This window comes from Lycium ferocissimum, chromosome 11 (assembly GCF_029784015.1).
Source record: "Lycium ferocissimum isolate CSIRO_LF1 chromosome 11, AGI_CSIRO_Lferr_CH_V1, whole genome shotgun sequence".
Lineage (NCBI taxonomy): Eukaryota > Viridiplantae > Streptophyta > Magnoliopsida > Solanales > Solanaceae > Lycium > Lycium ferocissimum.
The window spans coordinates 48,817,870-48,829,861 of record NC_081352.1 but is presented as its reverse complement, the minus strand read 5'-3'; the positions used below and the strand labels follow the sequence as shown (position 1 = coordinate 48,829,861).

Genomic DNA, 11,992 nt, shown 5'->3' with positions numbered 1-11,992 from the left:
TGATGCAACAGTATAGACTGGGTCACGCCCATCCAAACAGTGAACCTCTTTTCCATCTTCAGTATACCTTTGACTTCCTACTAAATTCCCAAAAGAAGAAGAAAAGCAAAACCAAAAACAAAAAAAGAGATTGTGCTGAAAGATTGGACCATGGAGAACCCAAAGCGCCACTACAAGAATGAACAAAGATATCAGAGAGTTGGGTTCTTCAATGAGTTCAGCATGCTAATTTTATCTACAAAGATTGCAACTTTTTGACACTTGGTAAGCAAATCATTCTCACCATCCTCACTTGTTCACTTTATCACCCCAAAAATTTTGTTTCATCATATTTGAATTGGGCTTTTGTTTTTTCTTTTTAATTTTGCAATTGAAGGTTCATTAAAAACTGATTATTCTACTCAATAGTGCTCATTTTTGTATCTGTGATATTCTTGAATAAATTCTCTATTGTTCCTTGTAATTTATCGTTCTCTAGTCATATAGCATAGGTGCCCAATTCAAGATTTATTGGCTATTCTGTTGTTTTCTTTCTTTGAAATGAAGTGGGGTTTTCTTGATTTGATGATTAGAATATGTTATTGGAAGTTTCTTGAAGAGTTGCTTTGGTTTTGAGAATAAAAAAGTCAGCTTTGAGGAACTTTTATTGGGTTTAGAAAGCTTGTTTGTGTGTATTGTTATAGAGATAATGGCAGCAAAGCCATTGAATGACATTTGGATTAAAAGACAACAATGCCCTTGTGGAGATTGGAAGTGTTACATAAAAGCCGATGGAGATGATCAACCAGCAGATGTTTCTCAAAGGGAAAAGTGTGAAACAATGTCGTCTTCGTCCCAAGAGAATTTCTTTACTCCATATGTTGGTCAGATATTTAAAAGTGATGATGAAGCATTTGAATATTATAGCAACTTTGCTAGGAAGAACGGGTTTTCTATTAGAAAAGCGCGTTCAACAGAAAGCCAAAATTTGGGGATTTATAGAAGGGATTTTGTGTGTTACCGATCTGGATTTAATCAACCAAGGAAGAAGGCCAATGTGGAACACCCTAGGGATAGGAAATCAGTACGGTGTGGATGTGATGCGAAGCTGTACTTGACGAAAGAAATTGTTGATGGTGTAGCACAATGGTATGTTTCTCAGTTTAGTAATGTTCATAACCATGAATTATTGGAAGATGATCAAGTTCGACTACTTCCTGCATACCGAAAAATCCAAGAGGCTGACCAGGAACGGATTCTTTTGCTGTCCAAAGCTGGTTTTCCTGTCAATCGGATAGTGAAGGTGCTGGAAGTAGAAAAAGGAGTTCAACCGGGTCAGTTGCCTTTCATAGAAAAAGATGTCAGAAATTTTGTCAGGACTTGTAAGAAAACTGTTCAGGAGAATGATGCTTTGATCACAGAGAAAAGGGAAAATGATCTTTTGGAGCTTCTTGAGGCTTGCAAAGCCTCAGAACAAAAGGATGAGGGGTTCGTTTACAGTTTTACTACCGATGAAAATGGCAGAGTGGAAAACATCGCATGGTCATATGGACACTCACTTCGTGCATATTCTTTCTTTGGTGATGCTGTCACTTTTGACACCACATACCGCTCTATCACCTATAATATGCTACTTGGTGTGTGGTTTGGAATTGACAATCATGGGAATGCACTTTTTCTTGGATGTGTTCTTCTGCAAGATGAGACATCACAATCATTCTCTTGGGCCTTACAGGTTAGGGCAAGAAAGCTTGTGTTTTTTTTTTTTTTGTGGGCATCCGCATTCACATTTATTTGACAGTTGGTTTTTCCTCTATGCAGTCCTTTGTTCGATTCATGAGAGGAAGACAACCGCAGACAATTGTGACTGATATAGATTCAGGGTTAAGAGATGCTATAGCACGCGAGATGCCTAACACTAAGCATGTTATATGTATATGGCAAGTTCTCTCAAAATTATCTAGTTGGTTCTCCTTGCCCCTTGGATTACAGTATCCAGATTTTAAATCTGAGTTTGATATGTTGTGTCGACTGGAAAATGTAGAGGACTTTGAGCATCAATGGAATCAACTGGTTGCTCGGTTTGGACTTGGTTCAGATAAGCACATCGCTCTTCTTCTCTCTTATCGAGCATCCTGGCCAATTTCTTACATGCGGAACTTTTGCCTGGCCCGAACAATGACCATTGAGTATTGGAAAATGGTAGAGACATTCATGAAGAATATCTTGAGCCCTCAATCAAGCTTACTCTTATTCTTTGAGCAGGTACAATATAGTTATAATCTGGGGTTCACATGAACCTAGTAGCTTTTGTCCATACCCTGTATATGTATTAGAAAGATCCATTAAGCATCTATAAATATTTGACTGTGAACCCAGTTATTGTTGTATATTAACTTTAGGTCATTATTTACCTCAAAAAAAAAAATTACCTCAAAAATTAACCTTAGGTCATTATAGGAACCCATAAATTTCAAATCCTAGATCCGCCTCTGCCCTTATAATTACTTAACTTTGCTTTATTGACATGTCTAGTACATGATTTGATGACAAATTCTGCACACTTTAAACTGTTGCAGGTTGGTTTAGTCACCAACTTTGGGAATCACAAGAAGGAAAAGCAACTTTATATCCCTGCTAAGACTTGCCTACCTCTTGAAGAACATGCTAGGAGCATTCTTACGCCTTATGCTTTCAATGTCATGCAGCATGAGATTATGCTATCCATGCAGTACTCAATAACGGAAATGGCTAATAGCTCATATCTTGTGAGGCATTACAAGAAGATGGAAGCAGAGTGTCTTGTGATTTGGATTCATGAAGATGAGCAAGTTCACTGTTCTTGTAAGGAATTTGAGCATTCTGGCATTTTGTGCCGACATTCAATACGAGTGCTAGTATCTAAGAACTACTTTCAAATCCCAGAAAAATATTATCCACTTCGATGGAGACTAGAGAGTTCCTTAGCTCTGCTGGATGATTCAGTTGTTCAAAGTAGTGCTAATGAGTATTCTCAAGTTTTCCATGATCTTAGTGGAAATCTATATTCAGAATCATTCATGTCTAAACAGCGTATTAATTATGTTAATAGAGAGCTCAAACAGCTCCTGGAGCATGTACAGAATATGCCTACTGTGGATGAAGTTGCTGTGAGTTCAGCACCTATCAATGTCAGCGGACTCTAGCGCTTACGATGTATTGCCTGGTGGCTAATTTAGCAATACTAGGGAACTAAAGATTTTGGGAAGGAACATTTGAGAAAGAAATTAGGCTGTATGTACTTTTAGTTTGTAGCAAAAAAGTTACAGTTTCAACGTGGAAAACCACGTAGAGTCGGTAAAAAGCAAATTCTTCTTAATTTTCAGCAGGCTTTCTTTCGATGATTTTTTAGCTCTTTGCTTGCTCTTGGAGTTGGCTAATGGCTGAATAGAAACGCATGAGTCACAAAAAGTATCATGTCACCATGTACATTTCCTTTGGAGGTGACTTTCACTAATGGGGTTCAGTTGTATTTTAGTTTATCGCTCAACTTAACAAATTATTTATTTATTTATTTTGGTCAAATGTATAAATTTTATTCAACCAAATTGACCATAATTACACTACTAGTCCTTTTTGACTCCAGGTACCGCTTCAAGTAAAGATCCAAATGTAAACTAACTTGTATTACAAGGATTCCTATCTATATCTATACAATGTAGTTAGGGATATCCTTGCATAGTATTCAATACTCCTGTCCATTTGTACTGTTTTTGTCCAGCAATATGCAGTTTCAGTGCAAACCCTCAGGGGTTATTCAATGACTTGAGCCTTGGGGTGCTCCCTTTCAAGGTCTCAAGTCGAAACTCCTGGGTGCAAACAATTTTTCGGTGGGGAAACCCTAAATTACCCGTGGCACTTGCGGGAAACTCCTTGCCGAGGGCCTGTGCACCCCCGGGATTAGTCGGGGCTCAAAGAGACTCGGACACCCGGTGCTTAATCAAAAAAAAAAAAAATATGCAGTTTCAGTGCAATTTCCTTCAAGATGGTCATGCTGTCCCTCCTTTTTTGTTGGAAGCTCCGACCATTTCGCTCTATCCAAATATGATAAACAGTTGCAGCATATAAGAAACCCAGTATGTTGTTCTTAGGCAACCTGTTGTTAACCACTTCAGACAGCCACCTGATTTCTTCCTCCCAGGAAAGCGCCTGCCTTTGAACACCTAACCAATTCAACAGTTTTGACCATATTTGTGTGCCAAAAGAGCACTCATGTAATAAATGAGTAAGAGTCTCTTCAGTTTGAGCATTACACAATACACAATTAGCGTCGACATTTATGCCCCATTTTGCTACCCTGTCAACAGTTGATAGTCTTTTGTGGAGAGCTAACCAAATAATGAAGCTATGCTTGGTAATGAGTCCTTTTACCAGTGCAAGTTTCTTCCAGGCAACTTTGGGGTACTGAGGAAGAAAATGCTGGTATGCCTTTTTAATGCTGAAACCAGTTGAGTCTACAAATTTATCCAGCTTATATATACATGATGTACCAGCAACTAACCATGATCTTGCATCAAACACTTTTCGAACCAACCCACTTGCTTGCTTAGGTGGCTGAATTGTTTCTACAGACCCTCTTTTGATGTAGAAACTCTGCACCCATTGGACCCATAGCTTGTCTTTCTTTTTTGCCACTGCCCATAACAACTTGAGAAGTGCTGCTTTATACTAGTTGTAGAAGTTCAGGATATTGAGCCCCCCAGTGGATTTAGGCTGACATATTGTATCCCAAGCCACTAGGGCCTTTTTATAATGATCACCCGAGCCTGTCCAAAGGAAATTTCTGCAGATGCTTGTGACCATTCCAGTAATTTTCTTAGGCAATAGAAACGCCCAGTAAGTTTGCATCTCAAAAAGCACACTCTTAATCAACCGGACCCTTCCACTATAAGAGAGAAATCTTGAAGTCCAACATCTCACCCTAGCCGCAATTCTCTCAACCAGTGGCATACACTGACTGATGGATAGTTTCCTGGCTAACAATGGCACTCCTAAGTATTTGAATGGCATGGTTCCCAAGGAGAACTGTACTCAACATTTGGTTCCCTGAGTCACCCCAGCCACATAGAACGAGCTTTTTTCCATATTTGCCTTAAGTCAAGATACATTGGAGAAATGATTAAAAGCTGCCAACAAAAGTTGTATGGAAGATCTGTCAGCCCTGCAATACATAAGCAAGTCATCTGCAAAGCGGGCATGCACCAATGCCATTTTTCACATTTGGGATGGAAGTTGAAATCAGGATTCAATTTTAATGTTACTCACTTGAAAAATTATTCTCCTTTATAATGTGGATTTCTTAACTGCAAAATAAGCTTCGTTGATGGAAGCCCGGTGATGATGTTGTTGCTATGTCCAGAAATTTCCTCTGTACGGAAAGATTTAAAAGGAGAAGTTCAGAGATTGATGTATTTCTTGGTCAAAGGTTTTCTGTAATTGAGTGGGAGACTTGCAAAGGTAAGTCATATAGAATAGTTGGAGTTTTTCATGTCTTTTCTTTTGCAAGGCAGTTGTTCATTTCCATATTAGGTGGTTGAAAACAATGAAATTATTTTAAAACTTCGAAATTTGCTTTCAAACTGTCATTACTCATTAGGCAGTTGCTCGCCACATTACTTTTCCTTTTCGTGGCATGTTTCTTATGTGTTTACTTTTCTTGCTTGTGTATTCATATTCATTTCGGATTGATGAAAGAATTAATAATTTAACGATTCATAAACTTTGGTGACTGTTAATTAGTTGGCTCCATAAATGATCTAACTAAAGCTATTGCTGGATGTGAGGTCAGTCCTCAACCACACTTAGTTTTAACTTCTGTCTCTCTCTTCCTTATATATATATATATTTTTTTTTTGGAATGATGGAGAATTGTAGTTTCACTATTGAAGTTCAGAAAAAATCATATACTTAAACTATTTTACATGATCTTCTAAATGTAATCATGTGGTGAACTCTGCAAGTTTCACTATGGAAGTTTGCCTGGCTCAAACAAAAGCCATTGGACAAAGATGTATAATTCAGATATGGCTGTTCATGGGTTCTTGATAATGATGAGAAAAGTTTTATTATTCTTGTTTGTTTCTTTTATGTGTTTGTTTCTTTCTCTATTTCTAGAGGCAGTCATGAGAAGTAATTTTGTATACTTGAATTGGATGCGACTATTTCTGGTGCTTACTGGTTTCATGTGCACTGTAGAGTTGGGAGGAACTTTCATAGAGCATAGAGGTGAGGGCCATTACCTATCAGATCTAAGCTGACTGACTACATTAACTAGATCTCATGTATCAGGTACCTTTCAGCATATGCAGTAATGCAGATTTAACCGCTGCAACAAACCATTTTTCTTTCTAGTACATGGATGACATTATGCTACTTGCGGTCTTCCGACCCATGAGAATTATATATATAGCTTAGGAAAATGAAAACAAGCTTTAAATAAGGTGCCAGATCAGGTCATTGGGTTAACATTGAAAGCTTTACAAATGTATAACAAATTAGCCTACTTGTGTACTGATTCTGCCTCTTCTAGCGTTTGATCAGTAAGCAGGTGACTGAAAAACCAACTAGTGTTGAGAATGATTTCTTGAATGTTTTGGTTTCTGCAAAAGGGTGGAATCAAATACTCTCTCTTCAAAATTTATTCCTCTCCTTCGAATTTTTTTCCGGTGACAATTCTTCCTGTGTAATGTTCTCATTATGTGGTTAATATTATGTATAGCAAGCACTGTTTCATCTCATTTGGACCATAGTTATCTTGTGTCCCAGCTAAGAGACTTTGTTAAAAGATTCTTGTGTATGTATTCACCAAGAAGCTGAAAAAAAAGAAGAAAAACTATTTTTTTGGTTTACTTTGTATCCTTCTTCTGATTTTATTATAGCCATGCTCTTGTTGATCCGTTGCATTTGGAACTACTTAGCTTTACCGGGTAGAGACACGATTGCTATTTCTACATCATCATGAATCAGATTTGCATGGTTATGAATATGTTCTGTAAGCATTTGGAGTGCTACGTGTGGAACTGCTCGACAATGCGGACTCAAGTTCTGAAGGGATGAGGATGAAATTCTACAAGTTGTTGAGCTACTAGCTAAATGAAGATAAGCTTTTTTTGCTTTGGATAACGACGGTGTACGAGTCAGCTTGCGTGCACTTCGGCTATTCCACGGGGCATGTGTTAAGTCTCACTAATGCAGGTATCAAATAACTTTGCCCACCTGGGTTTATCTCTCATTAGCACCGGTTTCGAGTAACTCTGCCCACTGCCCACTGGGGCTTATCTCTCATTTAGTGCTTATAATTTGATTTGTTTGTCTCCCATTGGTTTTCACTCAAGTCATCGTCGGTTAAGCAACACTCGAGTGTCTGAATGAAAATAATTATATCGACTAGAACCCGAGGGGGTGGAACATCTATTGTTATTTTCCAGCAGCGGTCTAAACTTGGAAATTTGAATTGAAATCCTACTTCTACCCTAAGTAGTGGCCCTCAAAACTGTTGGATAAGAGGTAAAATATCCAGGAATTTGTGTTTGTTATGACTTCTTGTGGGACTTTAATATAGGAACCTTTGACACCATTGTCCTTATCTTAATTTCTTTTTTTAGAGCAGCTATAGCCTATAGTCAATTATGAAAACAGCTAAGTTTTGGACCAAGACATAATTATCAACTAAGAAGTCTGTCCAATTATTTCTTGGTGAAATATTGTCTCTCCTAGTCTTTGCTATTTAGTTGTATATAGCAAATTAGCAATAAAAGAGAAGCAGGTGGGTAGTCTTTGTCTGCAAAAGTGCATCTTTTCACCAAATCTGCTTTTTGATAGGTGCAGTGGCATCTCTTTCATAAAACACAGTGCCACGTGAATTGTAGCTCCTTGGCTTTTGCATCTAACAATAAGGATTAATTAACTCTCTTTAGCAAGGAGCAGGGTAACCCGATATACACCCAAAAAAAAAAAAAAAAACGTATATTTAGAAAAATATAAGGCACAAAAGCTAACAGGCGACACGATTGCATAATTTTATCTAAATAGAGTTGTAAATAAGTAAATTTTGATACATAGCCAAAAGGATCGGTCCACCCTCCCCCTATCCGTTAAAAAATTGGTTAGAGCAATGAAAAAAGTAATTCTAGTATAAGTTTCGTCTAACATAATAGTATAATATTTGAATAGAGGAATTCGGAAAATAATATCCTTACAAGTTACAATTACGGCAGCATTTGTTTGACCGTATAAGAGAAGATAACTCACTAATGATTAATGCTACGTTTAACGGTATTATATAATACATGCATTAAGATCAATGAATATAGGGATGGAGCTAAATATTAGGTAAGGGTATGGACGGATTCTTTAGTTTTGCTTATCCCCTTATTTATATTAAGAAATTCATTAAATACGTATAAATATTTAGCTATGAACCAAGTAAATAAAGTGAGCTATGAGTTCACAGTAATTAAACGAGTTATAAATTCTGTGGCAAGTTTAGAGCTCATAAATATCAAATTCTGACTTCGCTACTACCTTAATTAAATAGAATGTGACATAAGAATACAATTTATTTAGCATAACTAATATGTATGTGAACCAAAAGACAACATTATATCACAGTGGTGTTAGATAACAGTATAACACAAATAAAGACATCTAATATGCTGAGGATAAAGTATTATTTTATTTGATCTTACTTGTCAATATGCTGTATATGTGCTTGTTGTATAGGTGTCATTATACCCACTCCAACAAAATTATTCTTAAATGGACTTGAGAAAAAAAAATATAAAAATAAAAATAACAGCCAGATGATCCAATCCTCCTGAGAATCAATCAGAAGCTTATGGACAGCCAATTTTACAGAGATGAAGATACATGATATCTGGGTTCTTAGTTGGCGTTGGAGTTTGCTTTTCCATACAAATGTACAATAAGATATTTAGTAGGCGTTTGGCCATAGATACCAAAAATAAATTCACTTTTTTTGAAATTTTTGTAGTTGGAGTTGGAGTTGTGTTCGGCCATAGTTTTTGAAATTGTAGTTTTTGGTGAAATATAATTGTAAAAAAGTGAAAAAAATTTGAAAAATAAGTTTTTTGAGTTTTGGTATTCGGATCACAACTTCAAGTTGTATTCTAATATTTATACCAAACCCCCAAAAGTGAAAAAAGTGAAAAAAAAAATCGGAAAAAAGTGAATAATTTTTATGGCCAAACGACACCTTAGCCTTTGGGTCCAATTTCAGGGAGACATAGTTGGTCATTGTGTCTCACTGCTACATGGATGTGGATCCTCCCACTTTATGCCTTTTCTAGAATTATTAAATTGGTTTTTTAAAACTATTCACCTTTTTTCTTTAAGTGGCAACAATAAATACTCCCTTCGTCCCAATTAAATGTCTTACTTTCCTTGTTGATCTGTCTCAAAAAAGAGTGTTTCTTTCTATATTTAGTAAGTTTTCTAATATCAACATTCTACATGGCAAGTTTAAGACCACAAGATTTAAAGGACTGCGCACATCTTTAATTTAAGACCACAAGATTCAAAAGTCTCTCTTTATTTCTTAAATTTCGTGCTCAATCAAACTAATACACTTAAATTGGGACAAGGGAGTAGGACTAAGACAATCACATTTAGTTGCTAAAAATTCTACCGTGTGTAACAAAAAAAAAAATCATATTCCACAATCAAAACCATTTATTTTGGATGAGTTTAGATATAATATGCTAACAATACAAAACAAAAAAAATTACACTTATCAAATCACCTAATGAAAGGTAAACTACAGATATCTGCCTCTAATAATTGGATTAATATCTGAAAAATAAGACAAATAACCTTGCAACATGTTATCCGGAATTATAATATCATTACTGAATAATAACCTGATTGTAATACCCTTTTTAATAATAACGAGATTATTTAATGGTATATATTGGGTTTGACGATAATATCTTGAGACTTTGCGAGAAAAGCTTAGAGAAGAATAGATGCATCATTTTGTTATTTTATTCTGGGATTAGTAATTTCGCCATTATTATTCACAGATTATGATATAAAAATAATATCATAATTATGATAAATTATCCCGAGATTGTTACTTTCGGAATCAACAATTCCACCAAACATGAGATAACATATTAATCCCACAATTTATCTTGAATATGAATCCCTTATTCACACTGACCTCTACAAATCAGTCAACCCACGCGTTAAAATTTGGGCTAGGTAGTCGGGAGATAAATATCTCTTTCTATGTTTCATGGTAGACCAGACCAGACATTCTTCTTAATTTCACAAACATAAAAAGGACATGTGTGGTGACCATGAATCTACTAATTGGAAATTCGTGGTCTGTGGGGTAAGCGTGTTATAGTAGAGGAGTACTCAATTGTCATGTAGCGGAAGACCAGGGTCAAGTTGGCAATGGCATCGTAAGTTCCTTTCTTAAGAATTTACTCTCTCCGTTCACTTTTACTTATTTACTATAAACTTTGCATATTCCTTAAGAGATAATAAATAAAGTGTTTAATTTATCATGATATTCATATTAATTGTTGCATATTTTTAATCAATTTGAAAGATGATTTGAAATGAGCAATTAATACTATGAGCAAAACAGAAAAAAGAAATTATTTTCTCTTGATATCTTTAAAAGTGATAAGTAAAAATGTAAATCTATTTTTAGAATATATGAATAAATAAAAGTGAACAGAGGTAGTAAAAAATTGGCAAAGGAACAAAAAATATCACATCACTTGTATTACATCATAAAAAGGCAACGTATCTTCAAGATTATCTTATGTTAGTTAAGAAAGAGCCGTGATAATCTCAAGATCCCTCAACTTGGATAATATTTTTCTTTATATCTCGTCTCATTTCTTAATATGAAAGTTGGAATATTTCTTGAACAAACTTTCTGATTAATTATAAGTTTCTTTAAGAATTTTTTTGATTAATTATAAACTAAGGGATACGGAAATCGTTTAGGACTCAAAATTAAATAGGTTCAAGACTGGCCAGGCAGAGTAATTTTGCTGATGCAAAATTAGAAATGACAAATGTGGAATATGCTTAAGAATTTTATATAAGTACTGATTAGCGGTTCTTTTAATTATTTGTGTTTTGTCCTAGAGAGCCACTATTAATAGTATTTCTTTGTTCTAAAAGTTTTCCTACACTCAAACAAACGTATATTAATTTATTAGGGGAGTGGAATTGAGATGAAAATGTGTGCTTATTTATCTATAATATAGTGATCATATGACGCTGAATATGAGTAAGTCTTTTTCCTACAACAAAATTACCAATAGCTTTTACGATATGTAGGTTCGCAATGTGAAGAATAACCGTCAATTACCTTCTTTTTCAAGGCATCTAGTACATACGTTTATTAGAAACTAGTGAACATGTATACGCTTCGTGCAATTGTGAAATATACTTTTCCTATAAGATATAATAACCGTCAATTAACTCCTTTTTCAAGTCATCTAGTACACACGTGTATTAGAAACTAGTGAATATGTATACGCTTTGTGCAATTGTGAAATATATTTTTCCTATAAGATATAATAACCGTCAATTACCTTCGGTCATCTAGTACACTCATTTATTAGAAGCTAGTGAACATGTATACACTTCGTGCAATTGTGAAATATTCTTTTCCTATAAGATATAATAACTGTCAATTACCTTCTATTTCAAGTCATCTAGTACACACGTTTATTAGAAACTAGTGAATATGTATACGCTTCGTACAATTGTGAAATATACTTTTCCTATAAGATATAATAACTGTCAATTACCTTCAGTCATCTAGTACACACGTTTATGAGAAACCAGTGAACATGTATACGCTTCGTGCAATTGTGAAATATACTTTTCCTATAAGATATAATAACCGCCAATTACCTTCAGTCATCTAGTACGCACGTTTATTAGAAACTAGTGAACATGTATACGCTTTGTGTAATTGTGAAAT

The 11,992-nt window shown here is 35.3% G+C and overlaps 1 protein-coding gene across 1 annotated transcript; it reads left to right on the top strand.

Moving 5' to 3' along the window:
* Window positions 1-3,495, top strand: LOC132036287 (putative protein FAR1-RELATED SEQUENCE 10). Its single transcript, XM_059426590.1, has 4 exons — window positions 1-264; window positions 573-1,714; window positions 1,801-2,244; window positions 2,559-3,495. The coding sequence occupies exons 2-4, from the start codon at window positions 689-691 to the stop codon at window positions 3,162-3,164; spliced, it is 2,076 nt and encodes a 691-aa protein (XP_059282573.1). The 5' UTR covers window positions 1-264; window positions 573-688; the 3' UTR covers window positions 3,165-3,495.
* The last annotated feature ends 8,497 nt before the right edge of the window (window positions 3,496-11,992 follow it).